This window comes from Herpailurus yagouaroundi, unplaced genomic scaffold (genome assembly GCF_014898765.1).
Source record: "Herpailurus yagouaroundi ecotype Mexico unplaced genomic scaffold, PumYag 162, whole genome shotgun sequence".
NCBI lineage: Eukaryota > Metazoa > Chordata > Mammalia > Carnivora > Felidae > Herpailurus > Herpailurus yagouaroundi.
The window spans coordinates 31,390,191-31,413,688 of record NW_024412403.1 but is presented as its reverse complement, the minus strand read 5'-3'; the positions used below and the strand labels follow the sequence as shown (position 1 = coordinate 31,413,688).

Here is a 23,498-nt window from a genome sequence, read left to right as displayed (position 1 = left end):
AATATCCCTTCTATCACCTTGATTCCACCTCACCTCGAACTCTGTCTTAGGAAGAATCAATTTCTCTGCTTCCTGTGTTTTTCAAACACTATGCATACAGTAGCGCATCAGGTCTCTACAAACTATAGTTTGTTTCATATAAAGATTTCTTCTTAGACAGCGGAACTCTAGAAATTAGGGACTCTTACTTATTTTCATATTTTTTCTATAGGTGCTTTTCTATAGGTGTTTTGTTTTCTATAGGTGCTTTGTATAGGTGTTTCAACAAACATTAGGCATACTGGATTAAATGTCTTCAACATTCTCATTACTCAGCATAATTTCTATGTGATTCTATCCCTTGTGCCATTTCCCAGCAATGAACTTATGATACTTATAGAAAAAATGTATTCAAAAGAACTTCTAAAAAATATAGTAAACAAGGAATATAATGTCAGTCAACTTTGTTGATAACTTGGAAAACAGGAAAAGAAGTGAATTATTACCCAAAAGGGAAAATTTTAAAAATGATTAATATACATATCTTGGCTATGCTTTGATACACTTGAATATAGATATTTGTCAATATCTTGATCAAAGTAAGATAATAATGTTATATTAAGTGGCAATTTACTTTTTTTTCTCCTGAACTATCTATCCACACTCAACCATCTATCTTAATGTATTCAGTCCATTTTTGAAATAACTGAGTCTTTTTGTTTTTTTCCCGTTAATGTTGGCTTGCTGTGTGGTTCTAGCTTGAGGATTTGACATTTTGACAAATAGTCTCTGAACCTGAAAATGTAGGAAAAATCCTATACCACAGCAGTGCCACTACAGAAATGCCACTTATGGACATCTCTTAACAGAGTTAGCTTGACTTTTTCAAAAACACTCTGTTCATCTCCTGTGATAGTGAGTCCTTCATATAAGGATTTCAATGTACAAGTTTGCCAGTCCCTAATCATACCAACTACTTTCCTGCCTTTGTGTCTTTGCTCTGAGTTTATCTCGATTGTTAATGCAACTTTCCATGCCCTCAGAAATCCCAGTTATTCATGAAGTTTTCTTTGGTGCTTTCTTTTTTCTTTCTCTGGGAAAAGAGAGTAGCATGGAAGACATGGCTTCACGTAGGTTTTGGTCAATATAGAAAGAACACCACTTCTGTTTTCTTTACTACTCTATGTAAGAGCTAAGAAATTAGATAGATGACTTCAGAGTTGAAGACACATGTGTCATATAGATTTGGCCATGGTGGACCACAGGAATCCTCATCCCTAAAGAGAGGCAAGTGCCCTCAGTTCCTATAGTTGAGTTCACCTTCAAATGGAGAGCAAGAAGGAAACACATCAAAAGAAGGCAATAAATTTTCTTTTTTCTTTGTCCCTTGGACTTTATCTTTGATAGCCCCTCTTCTGTAGTTAAATGTGATATATGGAATGGGTGCGTTTGTGCAGAACATTTTTATAGAAAATTGACAATACATCATGAATTAAAAACATATAACATAAATTAAATTTCATCCATGTTGTAAAATTGTTTTTTAAATATATTTTTTCATGTTATTTATTTTAGAGAGAGAGCATGGATGGGGAAGAAGGGCAGAGGGAGATAGAGAATCCCAGTCAGGTTCTATGCTCATGAACTGAGCCAAAATCAAGAGACAGATGCCCAACTAACTGAGTCACCTAGGCACCATATAAAATAGTTAAAGTTTATTTAGCAATCACTGATTTACCCTATCTGTGGCTGCCATGCTTGTTCTTTCTTTAGATTTAAGCATCAAGAATGATCTGAACATATATGTAAAGCATTACAAGAAAGAAGACAATGATAGGAGGAAAAGAAAAACATTGATTCATGAATTAGAAAGTAAGCAAGTTTGGGGATAACTGGTTTACTTTCATAAAGGTAAATATAAAAATTAAAATTAAAATAAGATAAAAACAGAAAGGAAGGCAAACCATAAGAGACTCTTAAATTTAGGGAACAAACTGAGGGTTGCTGGAGGGTGGGTGGGGGAATGGGCTAAATGGGTGATGGGCATTAAGGAAGGTACTTGTTGGGATGAGCACTGGGTGTTATCTGTAAGTGAGGAATCACTGGGTTCTACTCCTGTAACTAACTTGAATGTAAATAAATAAATTTTAAAAAATTAAAATGAACATGAAGTGAAAGAGTTCAGGTAGAGATTCTTTACAAATTATACACAATCCATCCAATTTGACATGTTATAGCCCCAAACATAATCAATACATATTTAAACATTTAATGAAAAATGAATTTATGCCACATAGCCAAATTTATTTGTGTTTACATTTTCAATCTTCTGAAATTTCTCAGGCTTAAAGTTGCTGAAAGGCCAAAAAAATCTCAAATTTATTCAAGCTATTAAAGAAGAACTGCATATAGGACATTAAGTTGTTGCTCAAATGTTACTGAGCAGTAAAATACCATGATAAAGTGGCATCTTTCTGTGTCTCTATTACATCTTCAGCACTAAAATTAATTTATGATCAGTCATCAATTCATTTACATGTCGTTTTATGCTAAATCCTTCCTTGCTGATAAATGCTTATCCTTAGATCCATTAAGCTAGAGTAAAGTCTGTGCTTTATAATATGACCCTGCTAATTGTTGCATTACCATTTTTATGAGATACAAAAACTGGCTGTCCCCCATTTTTTCAGCCAATATTTAATCAAGGAACCCTTCCTATTAAGTGCAATCAGTCTAACTATGTGTTAAGTAAAATCTTCAGCTATACTTGTCTTTGGATAAATCAATCCAAATATTGACCTCTGCTTAAATGGAGAAAAACATGTCTAATATTTAGAAATTCTTCTCTCCCTCAAACATATTGAATATGCAACAATTCCACCTGCATTCCTCAGAGAGAGAAAGAATGTGTAATATACATGAAAGCAAAATAAGCAATTAAAAAATGTCTTCCTTGGGACATATGACACCTGTTAGCTTGCTCCACTCAGGTGACTATGTGATGTTCCCCTTTTATCTGCTAAATCTGAAGTAAATATTTAATTTCTTTTTAAATACATCACAGTCTAAGATAATGATTTCATTATTTTTGGCATCATCTCTGAAATTCTCCTAATACTACAATATTTTCCTTAAGTTTTTGCAACAAAAACAAGGCATCAGGTCACACTTTCAAGTGGCCAATTCTCTAAAAGCTGTGTGGTCGAGTAAGGTGGTGAGGCTGCCAGGTTTTACTGTGTTCAAAATGATCTGGTTTGGGAGTTCCAGTAAAACCTCCAAAGACATAAAATACAGAAAATATAGAGCCGTGATTTCCTTTCAGCCGTGGTATTTATGTGGGGTCCAACAGTTAAGGAAACTTTTATTCATTTCACTTCATGGCTTTCCCTCTTGGTTGTACTTTTGGTGATCAGTGAAGCAGTTAGAATCTTGGCTTCATGCTCAGGACATTTTCCTTCTGTCCTCTCTCACACTGCCTTCTGTTTCTTTTTTCCTGTGGTGGAGTCATTAAATGCAGGAAACACTTACCCTTGACTCCCATCATGAAAGATATAGAAAGAAGTATTAACTCCTCTCCCTACCCTGTTGCCCAAAAATGGTGGATTTGGCATTTAGGAAGACATATAGCAAGCATATTCCTAAAGACTGAAATAATTCCATACGTTTACTTTCTAGCCCAAATCGGTGTGATGTGCTATAATCAAGATAGTTTTAGACTTTATTACTACCGAAGAGATTTAAATTATGCTACAAATAAATTAAAAATGAGATCCCCCATAAAAAGTGCTGATACAGATGATTCTTGTTAGCAAGAGTCACCATAACTGAATATAGAACTAAATGTAAGATAATAAGTAATAAAGGTTACAGCTAAAAATTAATATTTTTTACTCTGATTAAGTGCATGGGGGAAGGATTAATGTTTCCAGAGATAAAATTATATGTTGTGTTTGTATGAATATATATTCATATATGTACACACATACATGCATGCATGCAGAAAGGAAGAGAGACACAGAAAGACAGAGATAGAGATCTGCATGTTAGGTAATAGACCAAGAGATCATTTTCCTTTTAAATATGTTAAATTCACAGATTAAAAAAAAAGTTGGTCTTATCCAGAGCAAGGATCATGGTCATTTATCTTGAAAGTAAGATACTTATTTTGAAAATTCTTTTGCCACCTATCAGGTGGGTATAAACTTAAAAGATGTTAAACCCCTCTGTGACCCAATTTCCGTATCTGTAAAATAAGAACTAAACTAGGTTTGTGATAGCTAAGGGATTTAATATATGTTAAAACTTTAGGACAGGGATCAGCAAACTTTTCTATAAAGTGCCAGATACCAAATATTTGAATCTTTGCCGTCTCTTTTCGTTTGTTTCATGTTCTCTTACAATTGTTTAAATATGTAAGCAACATTCTTAGCTCATGGAGTCACAACAAAAAATCAGGTCACTGCTTGAAGAGTGCCTTGCATTTACTAAGGGCTATATATGAACAAGATAGTATTCTTCTTGTTGATGGCATTATTACCATTATAATTATCATTATCATTATTATCATATTTAAATTCCTAGCCAACAGTTCGGAAGGAAGAGACATTTGGTAAATGTTTGTTGTAGGAATAAATAAATAATATAGTAGACTTGCAAATACATTTTCCACATTACTGTTTTAGAAACTGAATGTTTATTTCTCCCTAAAATTCATGTGTTAAAAGCCCTAACCCCGAATGTTATAGTATTTGGAGGTGGGGTCTTTGGGAGGTAATTAGGTTTAGATGAAGTCGTGAAGGTGGGTTCATCAGACAGAATTAGCAAACTTTTAAAAAAAGACCAGAGAGCTTGCTGTCTCTCTTTGCCTTTTGAGAACACGCGTGGAGATACCTGGTTGTAAGCCAGGAGGAGAAATTCACCAGGAACCAAATCTCCTGGCACCTTGATCTTGGACTTCCCAGCCTCCAGAACTGTGAGAAATAAATGTTTGTTAAGTCACCCAGTCAATGGCATTTTGTTAGAGCAGCCTAACAAGACTAAGACATTGAGATTATGGAATAGGAAACTGCTGATATTTTCCTTTCTTCTTGCTTTTCCATTCATGGACCATTATTTCAAAATTTAAGATGTCTATCACAAATTACTTAGTTGTTTCGAAAATATCTGGAATTTATATAATTATTTCTTTATAAAGATGGGCTCTGCACTTATTCCTTAATGTGATTAAGTGTTGGAATGTTATATATACACGTAAAATACACACTGGCTTTTTAGCCCACCTCTGTGTTACCACTGGACTATCATTCTGGTTGGATTTAGAGTTTCAGGGAATGGAACATAACTTTTGTCCCATTTAATAAAAATGGTTCTTAGTCTCATGAAAATGAAAATCTCTACCAAAGAGTTTAGGTGAAAGTCATGACTGAATTCCTCACACCACGCACGAATTTAGAACCCCGAGTAAATTACAGTAGAATCAGAATCCTCTCTGTGGGCACTTACCATCTTAGAAACATAAAAAGCCAATGGCAACAGTGTCTGTTTTTACTGCCCACCTCAATTAAGGCCATTAAACTAGGTTTAAGGGTCTGAAGAAAACATAAACACATTAGAACAATATTCATCAGCATGTTGATTTCTGTAACATTTGGTCCATACATACATTCACCTTAGGGCCATCCCCATGTATGCTTACATGTGCATATGTGTGCACACACACACTTACACACTCACATATGCTTACAATCCTATTTACACCCACACACACCTACACACACTCACACAGAGCCCTAAATACACTCACACATGCAGTTATAATCACAAACCCTATCAATATTCTTTCACACACACATCCCACACTCACTCACACTTCCTACACACACACTTTTTAAAGAAAATATATTTACTTTGGATTTATATTTACTTACATTACACTTATACACTAGAAAACAAAACAAATTAAATCTTTGGCCATACCTTCCCCCCAAAGTTACTGCAGAGGCAAAAAAAAAAAAAAAAAAAAAGGAAAAAAAGGAGAAGAAAAAAAAGAAAAGAAAAAAGGAGAAAAGAAAGAAAAGAGTTTCCTTTGGCTACTTCCTGTAGACTACAACTTCTTTCACTGAGAAGATGCATTATTCATAGGGCAAATTCATCATGTAATACACACCTAAACACCCTGAGGTTTTTATATACAGCAGTAATTAAGCAGTGAATTCAAGTAGGAAAACAGACTGTTATCTTAGCAATAAAAGCTTCATTTGGAATGAACAGTATACCAGCTACAAGGAGAAAGGCAGATTGGTTTTAACCATGTTCACATTAGACAGCCTAACAGGTGAGCATGTAAAAGTGAGAAATGGCAATCTTCTGATTTATAGATATATTTATCATCTTTGACATTATAATATTTAATAAAAGGACTACATAGGCTATAGCTGCCCTTTTTTGTGTGCTATTATTGCAATTCGTACTGCATTCCTAATGGAGAGGAGTTCAGTATCATTAGTGAGATATGCAAAAATATGCAGAATTTTACCCTGAAGGAGATTATGTTGGAAATTCAGGCAAGAGGGCTTAACATAATAGTGCACTAATAAGTTAGCTCTCTGCATTCAAAGACTCAAACTTTTGCTTTGCCACCTTCAGTTGGATCTCGATTTCAAATCATGGCAGTATATCTGGAGTTCTTAAATCTTAATTAGCCTGGCAAGCAGACAGCCCCCAGGTAAGAAGCAAAACAAAAAAAGTGGGCTCCTGCATCACACATTGTATTATTCAGGAAGGCATAGAGAGGAAACATATAGGTCCTCATCCTTTTCCATCACTGTCCTAAAGAAGTTTCCTTCAGTGTTGGCTCAAGTCAGAGTGAAAAATCTTTGCAAGTTGGGAGCATACACATGAACTAAATGGGACCACGGTACACGCCTCCTAGGATGAAGATGATATTATCAAGGTAAATAGAGACATGGATGACTGTCTCTGACTGAGAAGACCCAATGCCTGCAAAAGCAAGATCTACATTTGGGGTAGTTGCGTCTTTATAGTCACATAAGAGACATTTATGTATGTGTGTCAAAGAATGGATATCTACTGGAATAGAAAGACTAAATTTTTACATTTCTCCAGATTCATTGTGTACACATTAGGATTCAAGTTTTTTCAACAAAATTGGATAAACTTAAATCCTTTCAAATAGGTTGCAGTCCTGGGATCATCTTAGGAGTGTAGCAACTGCAACATCTGCAACATTTCACTTAGTGAACAAAGCCAGAGGACGCCAGAGGAGTAAACTGCAAAAATAACTGTATTACTTGGGAGAGGAGCAATTACTGAATCCAACGATATGAAATGCGTAAATATATGGCTTATCTCGCTATACATTTTCTCCGCACAATACCTTGTGCAACCTTAGAGAGGCTCATTCTGAAGACTTGCTTATTTTCATCAGTGAATGATTGTACAGAGTGAAATATCAAGAAGTATTTGGAGATTGCATTCACTTTGTATGTTGCTCCTGATATACAAAATATATCATTTCTAAAAGTCAAGGTTTTTTTTTTTTTTTTTTTTTTTTTTTTTTTTTTTTTTTTTTTTTTTATGTAATAGACTTGGTTCCCCAGTAGAGTGAACTTTTCTTGAAAGCTCTGGATATAATTGAGTTTTCTTTCATGTCTTTAAGGCTTTTTAAAATTCATGAATTTTCTTATCATTTTTGCAGCAAAGCAAAAGTATTTCCAAATCCTTTTTGAATTTTGTGTTTAATATTAACATATTTAAAATGTTATAGAAATAGCTGGAGTGGAATAAATCTTACATAAGAAAGTGTCTGATTTTTGATGCATTTGAGTGTAATAAATAGGTCAGTTATTCCTATTAAATCAGTTACGTTACCTGTCACAGAGCTGTCTAGATTGTCCATACTGGATCCGGGTGTCTGCTCTAGTGCCCTCAGGGGCCTGGGGATTTCTAAAGCTTCTTCCTCATCATCAGCATCATCATCTGGAACATCTGTTTCCAAATCGGAAATCAAGGCTCCGGACATGTAACCTAATGGTGGAACCGGGGGCTGTGGAGGTTGATTATTGCTTTGAATGTGCCTAGAATTCAAACGGGAGGAAAAAAAGAGGGAATTCATTAACAACCCACAAAATTAGAATTAGAATTAAACAGCATGTTACGGCGACTAATTTTTTCTTCTTGCTTTCTATTAACTAATTTTGGAGCTTATGATGGTTTCTCAGAAGAGACAATGGGCTATGTATACATGACTAGTCAAAACCATAACCATATAAACTATTACACTCTTCTATTGGTATTCATGGGGTAATATACAGAGAAAAAATATACAGACCTAGTATTTTTGTGTAAATAAATCATCAAAGGAGAATAGGAACGTTTGCACAAATATTTAAAGTTGTTTTTGTTTTTGTTTTTGTACCATAAGAGTATAATAATTTTGTTTCCAGCTTAGTGTGGAAGTTGCATTCAGCCTGTGTGGAGGCCGTATGAAGAAAAGATGTCACATCAAGAGTTAATACCAATAACCCTTCTCCCAACCATGAGCACACTGCCTGACCTACAAGGCTTTCTTCCTGCAGGCTCCCCCACGAATCAGGCCGCTGGTTGTTTCCACTTTAACACAGTTTAAAGTAGGAATGACTACTTTGTGTTCAGGCTACTTATTTGTGCCTCTGTTTTACCTACCGAAGTCTAAAACACTTAAAATACATAAAAGGTTCATCTCAGCATTTTCTGTGTTTAGAATATCAGGTGTGCTAAACATACCCTTTGCAATGCATGTGTATCTTCAATCTCAGCCTTGTGAAGTAGACAGAATTCATATTTTCAGCTCTTAGAACCTACCCAAGGGATGTTCAAACTTAAGTGACTTGTTTCAAATGGCATGGTTAGCAATATGTAGAGTTGGACCTAGGTTCAGTTGATTCACTTTGTGACTACTTAAGAATTTCTTGTAGGTGCACCTGGGTGGCTCAGTTGGTTAAGCTTCCGACTTCAGCTCAGGACACGATCTCATGGTTCGTGAGTTCAAGCCCCGCATTGGGTTCTGTGCTGACAGCTTGAAGCCTGGAGCTTGCTTCGGATTCTGTGTCTCCCTCTCTCTCTCTCTCTCTACCCCTACCCTGCTTGTGCTCTGTTTCTCAAAAATAAACACTAAGAAAAACATATTTTCTTCGGAATTATAAAATGTCATTATATATATGTATAACAAATAAAAATGGCATATATATAACATATATATAAAAAATAAAAATGACATATATATGTATAACATATATATATATAACAAAGAATGACATATATACATATGACATACATATGACATATGTATATATGTCATTCTTATTTGTTACTTGTTAGTTGTTATTTGTTCCTGTCATTAGGGAGTGAATATACCACATATCTTAATACAGCAAACCTTTTTTTTTTTTTTTGCCTTAATACAAAGTATTTAAAAGACGTTGGCTATTTAAGGCAGATGTATAAGTGTTATGCATTTTCACCCAAATATTTTGAGTTAGAAATACAAGGTTATTTTTAATACCTGCATTTTGGGGGCAATTATTTCATTCATCCAGAATTTATTTAACATCCCTCTCCCAAACGCATTCTTGAACTGGCAACCAACTCCAATGTTAGCAACATTATAAATTTTTCAATGGAAAAAAAAAAAAACCCTTAAGATGTTAGTTCCAGAAGCTACCTCAATATCATCAAGTCCACATCTTTAACTTAATGGGTCAGAAATATGAGGTCCCAAGTCATTATCTGACATTCATTATAGCTCATTTATGTAAAAATCAGAAAGTTTCTTAACTACCAATGCAGAATATCTTGAGTGTTGATGATGACATCCTGTAAATGTTGCCTAAAATTCTGTTTGTGAATCAAGAATGGACTGAGTCAAGTCATGAGCAAGAGAATACAAGGTGATATTTACATATATGATTCCTTCTCTAATGGTGTGCACTTTGGTCCTGGAAGGTACTAAATAAACTGACATTCTAGCCTTACATCATTGTTGACACCTCTTGAATGGAACAAATATACATTAATGTAAAAAAACATATTTCTTGAATTCAGCAGAATTAGGAGATAAACTAAAATAGGAAGAGGGTGCAAAACATTTACAAATATCTTCTAGTGACAAGCATGTGCTATGCACTACATGGGTCAATATATACAGAGTCCCTGGAGGTGGAGCCTAGGAATTATTATTTCTTAAATATTCCTCCTGTGATGTTGATGTACAGCTCAGATGAGGAGCATATTCCATTCCTGAAGGGTGAGATCCTGTGTGAGTCCATCGAGGTTCATAACTTTTACATAGGGAGTCAGCAATGACACTCTGGAGGATTGTTGGACTGAACAGAAACATACTCAGAGAAAGAAACAGGGTTTTCCCTATGGGTACTTGGAGCAGGTAAAGAAGAACTAGTTTGTTCTTCTTTTAACTCATTTAGCATATATCTGTGCAACACTCACTAAGGGTAGTGCTCTTCTAAGGGTGGAAATACAGCAGTGAACAATTTAAGTGAAAACCCAACCTCTTCTGAATAACAGCTATATTACAGCTAGATACTGTACTTAGTATTGTATATGAGGAAACTCATTAAATTCTTTTTTTTAAGATGTTATTTTTAGTAATCTCTAACATCCACGAATCTAACATTCGTGGGGCTTGAACTCATAACCTCGAGATCAAGAGTCACATGCTCTACTGACTCAGCCAGGAAGAACTCATTTAATTCTCACACAATATGATGTGTAATAAAGAATTTGACCTTGCCCAAAGAAAAGCTAGGCTTTTGTCATGTGCTCCAGGGAGGTAATCTCTAAGTTCTAGAATATCCTACCTATAGAAGTGTCTTTGTTCACCTGGTAATCTTAGGCTTCTCCAGAGAGTCCAATAATGTGATTTATGGTAGGGGCTTTTAGTCACATGGTATCAGTTTGCCTTCTGGAGGAGCTAGAGACTGAGGTCAGCCATGCAGATAGCTAACAATGTCTATGACAAAGGTTCAAGAAAGACCATGAAGCTCAAGGTTCATGTGAGTTTCCCTGGTTGGTAATACTCCATGCATATTGTCACACGTTGTTGGTGGGAAAGTAATGCTTCCCACAACTCCTTTGGGAGAGGGCAACTGGAAGCTCTACCTTTGGAACCTTCCCAGACTCTGTCCTGTGCATCTCTTCTCTTGGCTGATTTTAATCTGTATCTTTTCAATATAATAGACCGTAACTTTCAGTATAATGGCATTCAGTGAGTTCTATAGTTCTTTCTAGTGAATTACTGAAACCAAGTGGTCTTAGAGACTATGCTCTTACATTGTATATGAGCTGATTGGTATTATCATCATCATTTTACAAATGGGAGACTGAAGCACAGAAATGTTAAGTTGCTCAGTGTCATATAGCTTGTAAGTAGTGACAGTGCTACTTGTCCCAACCTCAACTGCCCTCAGTCAAATCCCCGACCAGGCAATCTGGACTATCTGAGGGTGGGGACTACATATCAATATATTTTAAGGTTATCCAGGTGAAATGCAGGTGAATTTGGGAACACCTAAGCTATAATCTGTGTCTTAAATTACTGAAGTACATGGCCACATTAAACTGAAGGAAATCCTCCGGCTCTTAAAGCAGTCGGCTTCAACTTAAATAGTGGTATTTTCTGAAGCAGCCTGATGCAAAATAATACTGTTTAACAGATTTGCTTTGACCTTTGAAAACACATCTGATGATTGAGAAAAAAATGTTTAAAAACCTCTGGTTCTAAGAAAAGATCCTATGCTCATAAGAAGCTTTAAATAATACTCTTGGTTTTAGTATCTCTTTGTACATTTTGCTGTATTTTTAAAATAAATAGTTCATCAACACTGAGAATGAGATATATCTCATTATCAACTATCCCAGTAACTAAGAGTGTCAAAAAAAAAAAAGCAAATACTATTTCATAAAAATTTAACTTCAAGTACATCGTGGAAATCAACAGAAGATAATCAGAGGTATGTCACTGAGATTTCATTTTCAAGAATCAGACTTATATGTCACTATTTGAGAGAAGAGAGCGCACATAAAAAACAAAACAAAACAAACAAACAAAAAAAACAACTGTATAAAATTGTGAGAGCCGGTCCCACTCGTATTTTTTCCATGCTTGCACAGGATATCTAAGTAGATTGCCATCAATACCTAAGGAAAGGTTATGGGTTGATTAGAAAAAAGGAATTTGGTTATTCTAGGTTTTATTTTTTAATGCACTTACTGTTACTAATATTGCTGTTTTTTCTTCCTGTCTCATTTTATTCAGCCCAAGGATCTTTGAATAACTGACCATATGTGATTTGTAGAAGCTTACATTTACATATTCATGACCACATACAGAATTAATCACAGGCATTTTGAACAATCCAAAAGGAGCCTTATATTGTAGCACTGGAAGTGAGTTCAAGGATAAGCTAATCGAAGCTAAACTGTAAATCAGAAAAGATTCTGGTGTAGCCAAAGGCACTTTAGCATACAATTCAGCAGATCTGAATTCTTGGCTCCGGGTCACTCCTTAACCAGTTATATGACTTTGATCCAGTTATTTAACATTTTCTTGGTCAATTTCTTTACGCAGATGATAGAGGAACTGCAAAGAAGCACTTCTAACCTCAGCTGTATAGTTATATGAGAACTATGAATTTCTTGCAAAAGAACATCTCCTCTGTCCCTGTGCTGAAGGCATGGGTCTCCTGACCTAACAAGAATACATACCATGTTTGCTTTGCTATATCAAACTGATAGGCTCTGGTCAGCTCGTCCAGGTGAGCCTGCAGCATGGGCTGCATCTCTTCCCGTGGGGATGGAGTGAGGGTTGCAGTGGACTGCTGTCCAAAGGAAATAGCAGGCGAAGAAGCCACGCCTCGGACTGGAGGTGTCGGGACACGATCATCATCTTCTTCCAGTTCATCTTCCATACCCTGGTGTAAGTATGTTTGCACGGGTAATGGAGGACACCAGCTATCGCTGTCATAGCTGAAATCAAGTGAGAAAATATAAACTCTATCAACACACACATCCATACACACATACACACAATCATACTGGCAATAAATAACAACCACCATGGGAACAACAGCACCTAAAACGTTCCCTCGGTTTATTTTGTCCTGATTTCAGTTTGTTGGTGGGACCACGGTAAATCACCTGGCTGTTATCTTAATTTCTACTCACAATTACTACTGCTATCTCAATATCTCAATCTATTCTTACAAGATCTTATTAGCTAATTGTTACCCCCACAGTTACAAAAGGCAATAACTTCCTAACAAACTTACTCATGTGGAAAGCCAAATTGCTAATTACAGACAATTAATGAATTAATTTAGTGCCTTAGTGCTTGTAGATTTAACTACTTTCTTCTCCTGTTCGTCCCTGTGTATGCCAATATGGATCATCAAAGAAGTGTCTGAGAATTTTACTTTTATTCTAGATCTATGCCAACCTTTCAGTCCATATGACATGTCAGTCTTTAAGACTTTGTGCTACGAAATGGATTCAATGGCCCTTTGATGCTCCTGATTCTCTAACTTCCTCAGTAAAAACTCATGCTTGCCTGTATCTATAAAACAGACGTTCAAAAGCTAGCCTGAAGAAATACATATTAAAAAGAAAAATAACAACTTCTAAAGAGAGTATTTTTTTAGGGACTCTGGTAAGGGAATATAGAAAATTAGCCCAAACAGTTTTCATTGTGACACAACATCAGTGGCATTTCTATTTGCACCTTCTCCATATACTATCATTTTCATAAATCAGAGAGATCCCAGTATGCTTTAAAAAGGAGACTTAAGAATGGGATAAACAATATTATTGAATAAAATATGTATTGAACGTAATATTATTGAATGTCCTATAAATTCCACTTCTACTGAATCTTTCTCCAATACTTCACCTCTACTTTCATAATCACAGATCAGAATCCTTCTGATGTGAACTAGCTCATTAACTTGCTTTCCTAGTCTCTTGGGATATCATCTCTGTCTCTTCTATCCTATCTTCCATGCAGACAATGGGATTATATTTCTAAAATCTTCATTCACATGACACCTAGGCTTTGAACTATTCAGTGATTATCACTATTATAAAAAAAAGTTCAAATTCAATAGCAGGGACCAAAAAAAAAAAAAAAAACCCTTTCCCATCTGATCAACCTACCTTTCTACCTATTTCCCCAACATCAGCCTACTGTATATTTTTTTCTAAACTCTGGGCCTGTATATGACTATTCTCAAATCATCTGCCTGTGAGTTCCAGTTCTTCCTTCGGGTTCAGTTCAAATGTTGTCACTTTTATGAGGTGTTCTCTGCCTCTGCCATATGTAATTGATTGCAACTCCAAAATACTTACATTGTGGTACTCCCATATTATATTGGGATTACTTGTTTCATGTCTATTTTCTCCTACTACTCTATGAGCTCTTTAAACTTAGAGCTCCATCATTTTCAACTTTGCATTTCTAGCACCTGATACAGTATCTACCATATAGAAGTTTCATTAAAGAAACTAAAAATAGATGACTATTACAAGTGTATATATGTAGTCCTGACCTCCCTAACAAATCCTAACTCATAAATGTCTAGATGATTCTCGAATATTTTTACTCAAGTGTCTTCATGTACCTTTTTAAAGCTGAATTTATTAAAAAAAAAAACTACACATGGATGTTTCTAGCAGCTTTATTCATAATTGCCAAAACTTAGAAGCAATCAAAATCTCCTTCAGTAGGTGAATGGATAAATAAACTGTGACAAAATTCATCCATAGGCCAAATTTGAAAATTTTCCAAATAATGGAATATTATTCAGTGTCAAAAAGAAATGAACTATCAAGCCATGAAAAGAATTAATGGAAAATTATATACACATTACTAAGTGAAGGAAGCCAATCAGAAAAGGCTATGTACTGTATAATTCCAAGTATATGACATTTTGGAAAAGGCAAGACTATGGAGACGGTGAAAAGATCAGAGGTTGCCAGAAGTTAAGGGAAGGGAGGGATGAATAGGCGGAGGATGGAGGATTTTTATGACAATGAAACTGCTCTCTATGATATGATAACGGTAGATACATCTCAGTGTACATTTGTCCAAGCACACAGAATATACAACTCTAAGAATGAATCCTAATGTAAACCATGGACATTGGGTGATACTGATATATCAATGTAGGTTCATCAATTTAAACGTGTATCACTTTAGTGGGAAACATGGATAGTGACTGAGGTTATGCATCTCTGGGGGTAGGGGGTATAGGGGAAATCTCTGTACTTTTTGCTCAGTTTTGTAGTTAACCTAAATCTGATCTGACAAATAAAGTCTATTTAAAAAATCCTTGAATCGATAATCCATGTACTTGATAACCATGTGCTAGGTAACTGCATCTACTTACAGAGCATGCAATCCGGTGGGGCAGACTGATACTAAGCAAATAATCAACAATGCCAAGTACTATAGAAACAGGGAGGAGGGAGAGTGAAACTAGTTTTGGTGTAGGACAAGGCTATGCTGACCACAGGAAAAGGGGATATTCTAAGTAACACATATGGTGGCCCAGAGAAAGAGAAAAGATAACAATATTTGAAGAACTCACATAGTTCCCTAACTGGTAAGAGCTGGAAAATAAAGGGAGTTGCCCAGAGATGCGGCAGGAGAGGTGAGGATGTGCCAGATCATGCAGGGCCTCACCAGTCCTGAGAAGGACTGTAGGTGATGGATAGTTATACTGAGAGGTTTTTTACCGGGAATAATATCAGCTCTAGCTGCCAATTTTCCTCTTTTGTTGAGGCTACCTCAATAATCTACCTCAGTGAGTTGTAAACTGAAGACCTCGTTTGGACGCCCTGTTACACTCTGATAGGAATATCGCTTCAAAATATTGTTTATATTGTAGTATAAACAGGCACACTTAAATATGTTACAGACAACAATTTTTGTTTTGTATTTGGAAATTCCATTGGTTAAATTTGTATTCCCATCTATTGACTAGGTAAGTACTTCTCTGACCTGAAAAAAATGCATTGCTCCAAAATGATGCCATTTTGATCTGTTTTATATGTTGGAGATCAGAGGTAGATTTCATTAAAAAAAAAAAGGTCCTTTTGTGTACAAAGTTTGCAACCCAAGCCCCCAACTGGATTCAGTGCTTCCAGTTTTTCCCATCCACTAATCAATCCCTCACGCCACTTACAAATTGGTCTATGAAATCATGAGAATTGTTTGAATAAAATATTCATTTCTGTTCATTCTATTCTGTCCATTATATATGTCTAAGCCTCAATCTTTTTAGATGGGTTTTCCAGTTTCTCAACAAGAATCTCCTACTCAAAATAAATTGGTTTCCTTCTTCTCCTTTCCTTCTACCGCTCTTTCTCCTCCTCTTCCTTATTATTATTTTTTTAAATATAGTTTTCCATTCTGATCTATTAGTTTAAAGAATTCAACTTATTTTGAATAAGCTGAACTCCTCCAATTTCATCTACCTTAATCTTACGGATCCTTCAAGCACCAGGCTAATATCCCATATTTTTATAAAGATTGCCCTGATACGGCCAACTAGCACTGATATATTACTCTTCTGAACTTGAACTGACATTTTTGCACATTTCTTGGAAACTGATTATGCACAATGTTATGCCATTTCCAACATTGGTTTATTTAACTATTGTCTAATTTATTTTAGAATTTAACCTTGCACATGTTGATAGTGTCTTTTCCTCAAGTGGATTTATGCTACATTAAAATTATGGCATTGACTTACTTCTGTTTGGCCACACCTACCATAATACTTTAAAAATAGTAGATGATAAGCCTATTTATTGATTTGAAATGAAAACACATAAATTGATTCATTAATAAAAATACTCATGATGTTCAATGACATGGATGGAGGTATAGAGTATAATGACGTAAGTCAGTCAGAGAAAGATAAATGCCATATGATTTCACTCATATGTGGAATTCAAGAAACAAAACAAATGAGCAAAGGGAAGAAAAAAAGGAGAGAAAGAGACGAACCAAGAAACACTCTTAGTTGTAGAGAACAAACTGATGGTTATCAGAGGGGAGGTGCATGGGGATATGGGTGAAATAGGTGATGTAGATTAAGGCGTGCACTTGTGATGAGCACTAGGTGTTGAATGGAATTGTTGAATCAGTATATTGTACATCTGAAACTAAAATTACATTATATGTTAATTATATTGAAATAAAAAAACAGGATGTTTAGGTTTCTTTTATTAACTTAATTTTTGACTTTAAATGGTATATTATAAAGTCAAACAAATATATATATAAGAATCCTAAAAAAAAAAAAAAAGGACAAAAATGAAACACCTGCCCATTTTCAAGTATGAAATGTGAGTGCTATTATACTTCATCCATAATTATAATTAAATTTACTCCAGGGGCGCCTGGGTGGCTCAGTCGGTTGAGTTATGACTTCAGCTCAGGTCATGATCTCACAGTCTGTGAGTTCAAGCCCCGAGTTGGGCTCTGTGCTGACAGCTCAGAGCCTGGAGCCTGCTTCAGATTCTGTGTCTCCCTCTCTCTCTGCCCCTCCCCTGCTCATGCTCTGTCTCTGTCTCTCTCTCTCTCTCAAAAATAAATAAACATTAAAAAAATTTTACTCTATAAAATATCACATTTTTTTTTTGTTCCATAAGTTAGAGCATGTATTTCCTTTGTTTACGTTGGCTTATTGCAAGGGATTTCCTATATTTGAATAAATAAAGAACATGTTTACATATTCAATCTTTAATTATTCTCTAAAATTCCCCTACTTCATAAGTAGTAAACTATCCTTGCTTCTAATAATCTAAAGAGAACATACATGAGAATGAAAATATGTAGACAGCATAAGAGAAACAAGAAATAATGTTATATGTATCATATGTTAAGTTTACATAGAAAAAAATTGTAATTAGTTGCACTCAACTCATTTTTTTGCTATTCAAATACCATCAGGCAAAAGACAGCCTAACCAAAAATTATACAAACACATTGCATAATGTATTAAATGACTAAAAAATTTTCCAGTAGGTCTTCTTAAATAGAATGGGTGCTTATCATCACTTTCTCTGTGTCTTTTCTACAAAGGTAATCTAGAACGGGAGAGAGCAAACTCCACCAATGCAAAACATAGGCAAAACTGAATATGGGATTCATCTCAGAGGTTTGAGCAAGAAGACAAAAATAGAGAGATGAGGATAAAAGAAAGACTGGGAGAAGGATGTGGCAGAAGAGATGAAAGAAATTTGGGACACAGAGCACATGATGCAGCTGGGAGGGCTTTTCACCATCTCTGAGGTATCCGTATCTTAATCCATTCCAGAGCAACAAATGCTAGGTTTCAGACCATTTCTGAAGGGCAAGGAAGTAACAAATGATTCTATAAAGGTTATCAAAAATGTAGCTTTGTTTTTAGTATTTTCTTCACATTTACAGATATATATCTTATTTGAGTGATGGAATTTCAACTTTTTCTAGCAGTAGCATAAAGAAGACTATGAAAATGCTCCTGATGCCAAACTAATGGTCTTTTGGGCCAACCATTCCTAGAAAAGATTTGTTTTGTTTTGTTTTTTGTTTGTATGTTTGGTTTTTTACTTATTGTCAGTGAAGTAAGAGGCATCAAATTATCTGTCTTGCCTGGGAAATAATGAGAAAGATGACAACAAATCAATGTTGCATGTGAACTAACTAGTTAAAGGCCAGATACAAATACCGAATTACTAATAAAAATACAATACAGTTCAACACCCGCAAAAGCTTGCCAATCTCTAATTGTAGCTACAAAGAAAAGCATCAGATTTCTATTGAATCCTTACTGAATTCTTCCTGGCATCATATGAATGCATTAAAAATACATTATATTTATAGCTAAGGGTGAATATATCGTGATACATTTTTATCAAGCCAAGAGGGGTATATTGATGACAGAACATTTACCAGTTTTGTTATCAGACTCCATATATGACATACAACTCTCCACAATTGGCCTTAAGACACCTCTTCAGATTATCTCCTACTATGAATATTTCAAACTCAACAAATCTCATACCAGTTGCTGAAGGATACACACAAGCAATTAGAACGCAATGTGATGTAGGACTGACTACAATAGAGGAGGAAGCTTAAGGAATAAGAAAATTAAGGAAAGGCAAGTAACCTTAACTAGAGTAGGATGGGGTTTTGAAGGAAGAGTGGGAAGTACTGAAGGAAAACTAATGGGGCTATTCATTTTCATTCTCATCTTTTATTTCTATTTTTTTCCCCTTTGGCTACAGAAAATTCTCTCCATCTGCACAGCAAATGGTGACATTAATAACATTTAGTTGTAATCGTTTGTTAACAGTTTATTCTGGAATCTAGGCTACTTTAGGTCAGGGACCACTTCTCGTTATCTTTGCTCCTTTTGCTTCAGAAAGCTCAGAGCTGGCATCCAGAAACCACCTAACTCTGGGTACAATTATTTGTGAATAAATGATTCAAGATTCACCTCAACACTGAACTATCAGATTGCTCCTACTTTACCTGGTATACTTGGTTATCCTTTCCTGAATGCAAATTATTATTTTGTATACATTGCTCATCTAGGGCTTATCATGCAAAATAGTGTGTGTGTGTGTGTGTGTGTGTGTGTGTGTGTGTTTTCTGTTATCTACCTACCACTCCTGTGACTCCCTAGATCAGAGATGAGATCTTCCTGAATAACTGTGTGTTTGTTTCTTTCATTTCTGTTGCGTTTCTTCCTGGCACTGGGCTTAGCACTTGTTATGTACTTGAAAAAAAATGTGTGTTGAATAAGTTCTCAATTATGATATATTAAAAACAACAAAAATAAAAACTATGTATCTCCATAAGAAGTAGAGTTGCAGAATTCTTTTTTTTTAATTTTTTTTAACATTTATTTATTTTTGAGACAGAGACAGAGCATGAACAGGGGAGGGTCAAAGAAAGAGGGAGACACAGAATCTGAAACAGGCTCCAGGCTCCGAGCTGTCAGCACAGAGCCCGACGCGGGGCTCGAACCCACAGACCGTGAGATCATGACCTGAGACGAAGTCGGACGCTTAACTGACTGAGCCACCCAGGTGCCCCAAGAATTCTTGATTGTTAAAATAAAAATTATTAAAAACCAAGAGGTGACATCTACACTTTTTGTTGTTTGTGTTTCAAGAAAATGTTGGGGCACCTGGATGGCTTAATCAGTTAAGCATCTGACTTTGATCTCAACTCAGCTCATGATCTTACAGTTGGTGCAATCAATCCCCACATCAGGCTCTGTGCTGATAGCACAAAGCTGGCTTGGGATTCTTTCTCTCTCTCTGCCCTTCCACCACTGGTTCTCTCTCTCTCAAAATAAATAAAAACACCTAAGAAAATAAAAACTCTTAAACCTATATGAATTTCAAAATAAGCCATAAAAATTCTATAGGAGAACTCATCTGTAAAATGTTCAATGTTAATATCATGAATAGCAGATTATAAAATAATCTAGGAAGTCTTTAAAAATCTTTCCTTTTCAATATTAGAAAACAAAAAAGTATAAATAGTACATCAAGAAATGGGCAAAGTCATCACTAATCTACTAATTTTAATTTACTCTTGTCATATTGATTTTAAATATGTGTTGTCATCACCAACAATTGAAAGAACTTTGAAATATTAACCTTTGAAAAATTAAGTCCAGGGAATAAGAAAATTGAATTCTGCTGTCAATTTACTGACAGATTAGACTTTCTTGTTAAGAGTGATAATTTTTATTTTAGGAAATACTAGGTACTTAACACAAATAACTCAAAGGTTCTTGAAAACCAAACTATAAGCTACAAAGACTTTTGAGTAGATATAATCAAGATATATATTTCTTTACCTATGTAAAGTATCCAATGGATTTTTAGAAATCTTTTACAAAAATGGGGTGCCTGGGTGGCTTAGTCGGTTAAGTGTCCAACTTCGGCTCAGGTCACAATCTCACGTTCGAGAGTTTGAGCCCTGCGTTGGGAGCTGTGCTGACAGTTTGGAGGCTGGAGCTTGCCTCGGATTCTGTGTCTCCCTCTCTCTCTGCCCCTTCCCTGCTTGCACTATTTCTTTCGCGCACTCTCAAAAATATATAAACATTAAAAAAATTTTTTTTAAGAATTTTTACAAAAAAAATGATTTTATAATATCATACATCCTGACTACATATTAAAATAATTTGGGTAGGAATGCCTATATATTTTATAGCTTGATGTTCAGAAAATAATTTATATCAAAAAATAAAAGTCTTTGGCAATATGTAATAATTCATTCATCAAATGAATATTTCTAATTCTACTGCTGGGCAGTAAAATCAAGTGAGACATTTAGCATTTATTTGGAACAGATAGTTTTATTTCAATGGGTAATAGCTATCATAGTCTATTTTTAAGTGGACTTAGTGGGAAAAGAAAAAAAAAAGATTTCAAATTACCTACAATATTCATGTGATCTGAGTTCAAAATTTTATGTTTATACATGTTTGTCAGTACTATTTACTCTTCCCAATTCACAAATTCTATTTTCCCATTTCCTGAATACAGCCTTTAAAATGAAGATTCCTGAGTCCTGGATAATCTCGTCTTATGGAAAGTACATCTTTTTTTTTTTTTCTTTGACAGGCTTCTGTGACATGGGCACATTTACATTATTGATATGTATTGCATAAGATCGTGTGCAAAATTTAACTTTTTAAAAAGTCAGAGAAAATTTATTTCCTATTTCAAATGTGAACTTTTTAAAAATGTAAAATAATAATGATATGTATATAAATGGGAATTATAATCCTACAGAAGCAAGTAAAGTCCTTTTTGAGGAAGAGAAAGATGGAGAGAATAAAATATAGAGAAGTATGTATATGAATACATAAGTGTGTTTGTGTGTGTGTGTGTGTGTGTACATGCATATCTACCTACATCTCTGTGTATAAAGTATATATATTTATATATATGTAGTATATATGTATTATTCAATCAAGAAAAGGTAAATGAGGTATTTTGAAGGAAGCAAATGCTGTGACATAGAATGTTCCAATTAAGGAAATTAATTTGGAGATATCTAAGATAGCAATCTGGAGTTATCTAAGATAGCACTTATTTAAAAAGGAAAGGACAGGGCACCTGGGTGGCTTAGTCAGTTACGTGTCTGACTCTGGATTTTTGCTCAGGTCATGATCTTATGGTTCCTGAGTTCAAGTCCCACATCAGTCTCTGTGCAGACAGCACAGAGCCTGCTTGGGATTCTCTCTCTCTCTCTCTCTCTCTCTCTCTCTTTCTCTCTTTCTGTAGCTCACCCCCCACTTGTGTGCTCTTTCTCTAGCTCTCTCAAAATGAATACATAAACTTAAAAAAAAAGATTAAAAAAGAAAGAAAGAAAAGGAGGGCATCTAAGGTGTCTCAATCAGTTAAGCATCCAACTCTTGATTTGAGCTGGATTTCAACTCTTGATCTCATGATTCATTAGATCGAGCCCCACCTCAAGCTCTGCTAAAGATTCTCTCTCTCTCTCTTTCTGGAGGAAGTGTGTGAGAAGACTAGGAATTGTGAAACTAGAGCATCTGTTTCAAAGGCATATGAAGGGGCACCTGAGTGGCTTATTCAGGTGAGTGTCCAACTCTTGATTTCAGCTCAGGTCATGATCTCATCGTTTGTGGGATTGAGCCCTGTTTGGGATTCTGTGCTGACAAGCATGGAATCTTCTTGGGATTCTCTCCCTCACTGTCTGCCCCGTCCCTGCTCTCTCTTTCTCTTTTATGCATGTGAGCACACGCACTCTCTTAAAATAAATAAACTTTTAAAAAATAAAAAGAAAAGGAAATGAAGAAAAAAATTGTGCTGTGATCTTTACAAAAAACAAGACAGGGACTAAAACATTATTCAAATAAACTGAGGTGTCTTAATATCTAAATATGTTTAAATTAAAAAAAAACTTGGAAAAAGAAAAGCTGCCTTATTCTGCATTTTTCAGTTTCAGTCAAAAGCAGTAGTGACCTGGGAATTGTGAGGAAGACGGAGCAGTTAGAATTATTAAAATAGAAAAAAAAAGACTGAGTATATTTCTCCTCACTTGCTATTTTATTAGAGAATAAAAAGTATCAATGTCTTTCTGCTTTAAACTCAATTAACACTTAACAGAGGCAAACTAACTCTTGAGACATATTTGGGAAATAATAAGGAAACTGGTCACATTTAAAGGCCCTTGAAGGAAATTTTCTAACTTAAGAGAGGTTTTGTTACAGAATGTGCAGTGGCTTGAACCTCTTTCATGTTCCAGCCCTTAAATTCCCATCAAAGCCGATGATTAAATTCTCTACAATTACACCATGTGATGGAGCTCAACAGTAGGTGCTCTGCTATGGCCAGATGAGTCATTAGAAAGCTGTGAGAGATGATGAAGCAGGTTATTTTAATTCCCTTTTCAACCCCGCTCAGGA

The 23,498-nt window shown here is 35.3% G+C and overlaps 1 protein-coding gene across 19 annotated transcripts in view; it reads right to left on the bottom strand.

Moving 5' to 3' along the window:
- ROBO2 (roundabout guidance receptor 2) overlaps positions 1–23,498 on the bottom strand; it is a 1,749,879-nt gene that overhangs the window by 19,761 nt on the left and 1,706,620 nt on the right. For all 19 annotated transcript variants that reach the window (XM_040484189.1, XM_040484188.1, XM_040484194.1 and 16 more), the window contains 2 exons: positions 12,760–13,020; positions 7,870–8,075 (listed from right to left, as the gene is read on the bottom strand). In XM_040484189.1, the coding sequence (XP_040340123.1) occupies positions 7,870–8,075; positions 12,760–13,020 (467 nt within the window). The remainder of the gene's footprint in view (positions 1–7,869; positions 8,076–12,759; positions 13,021–23,498) is intronic.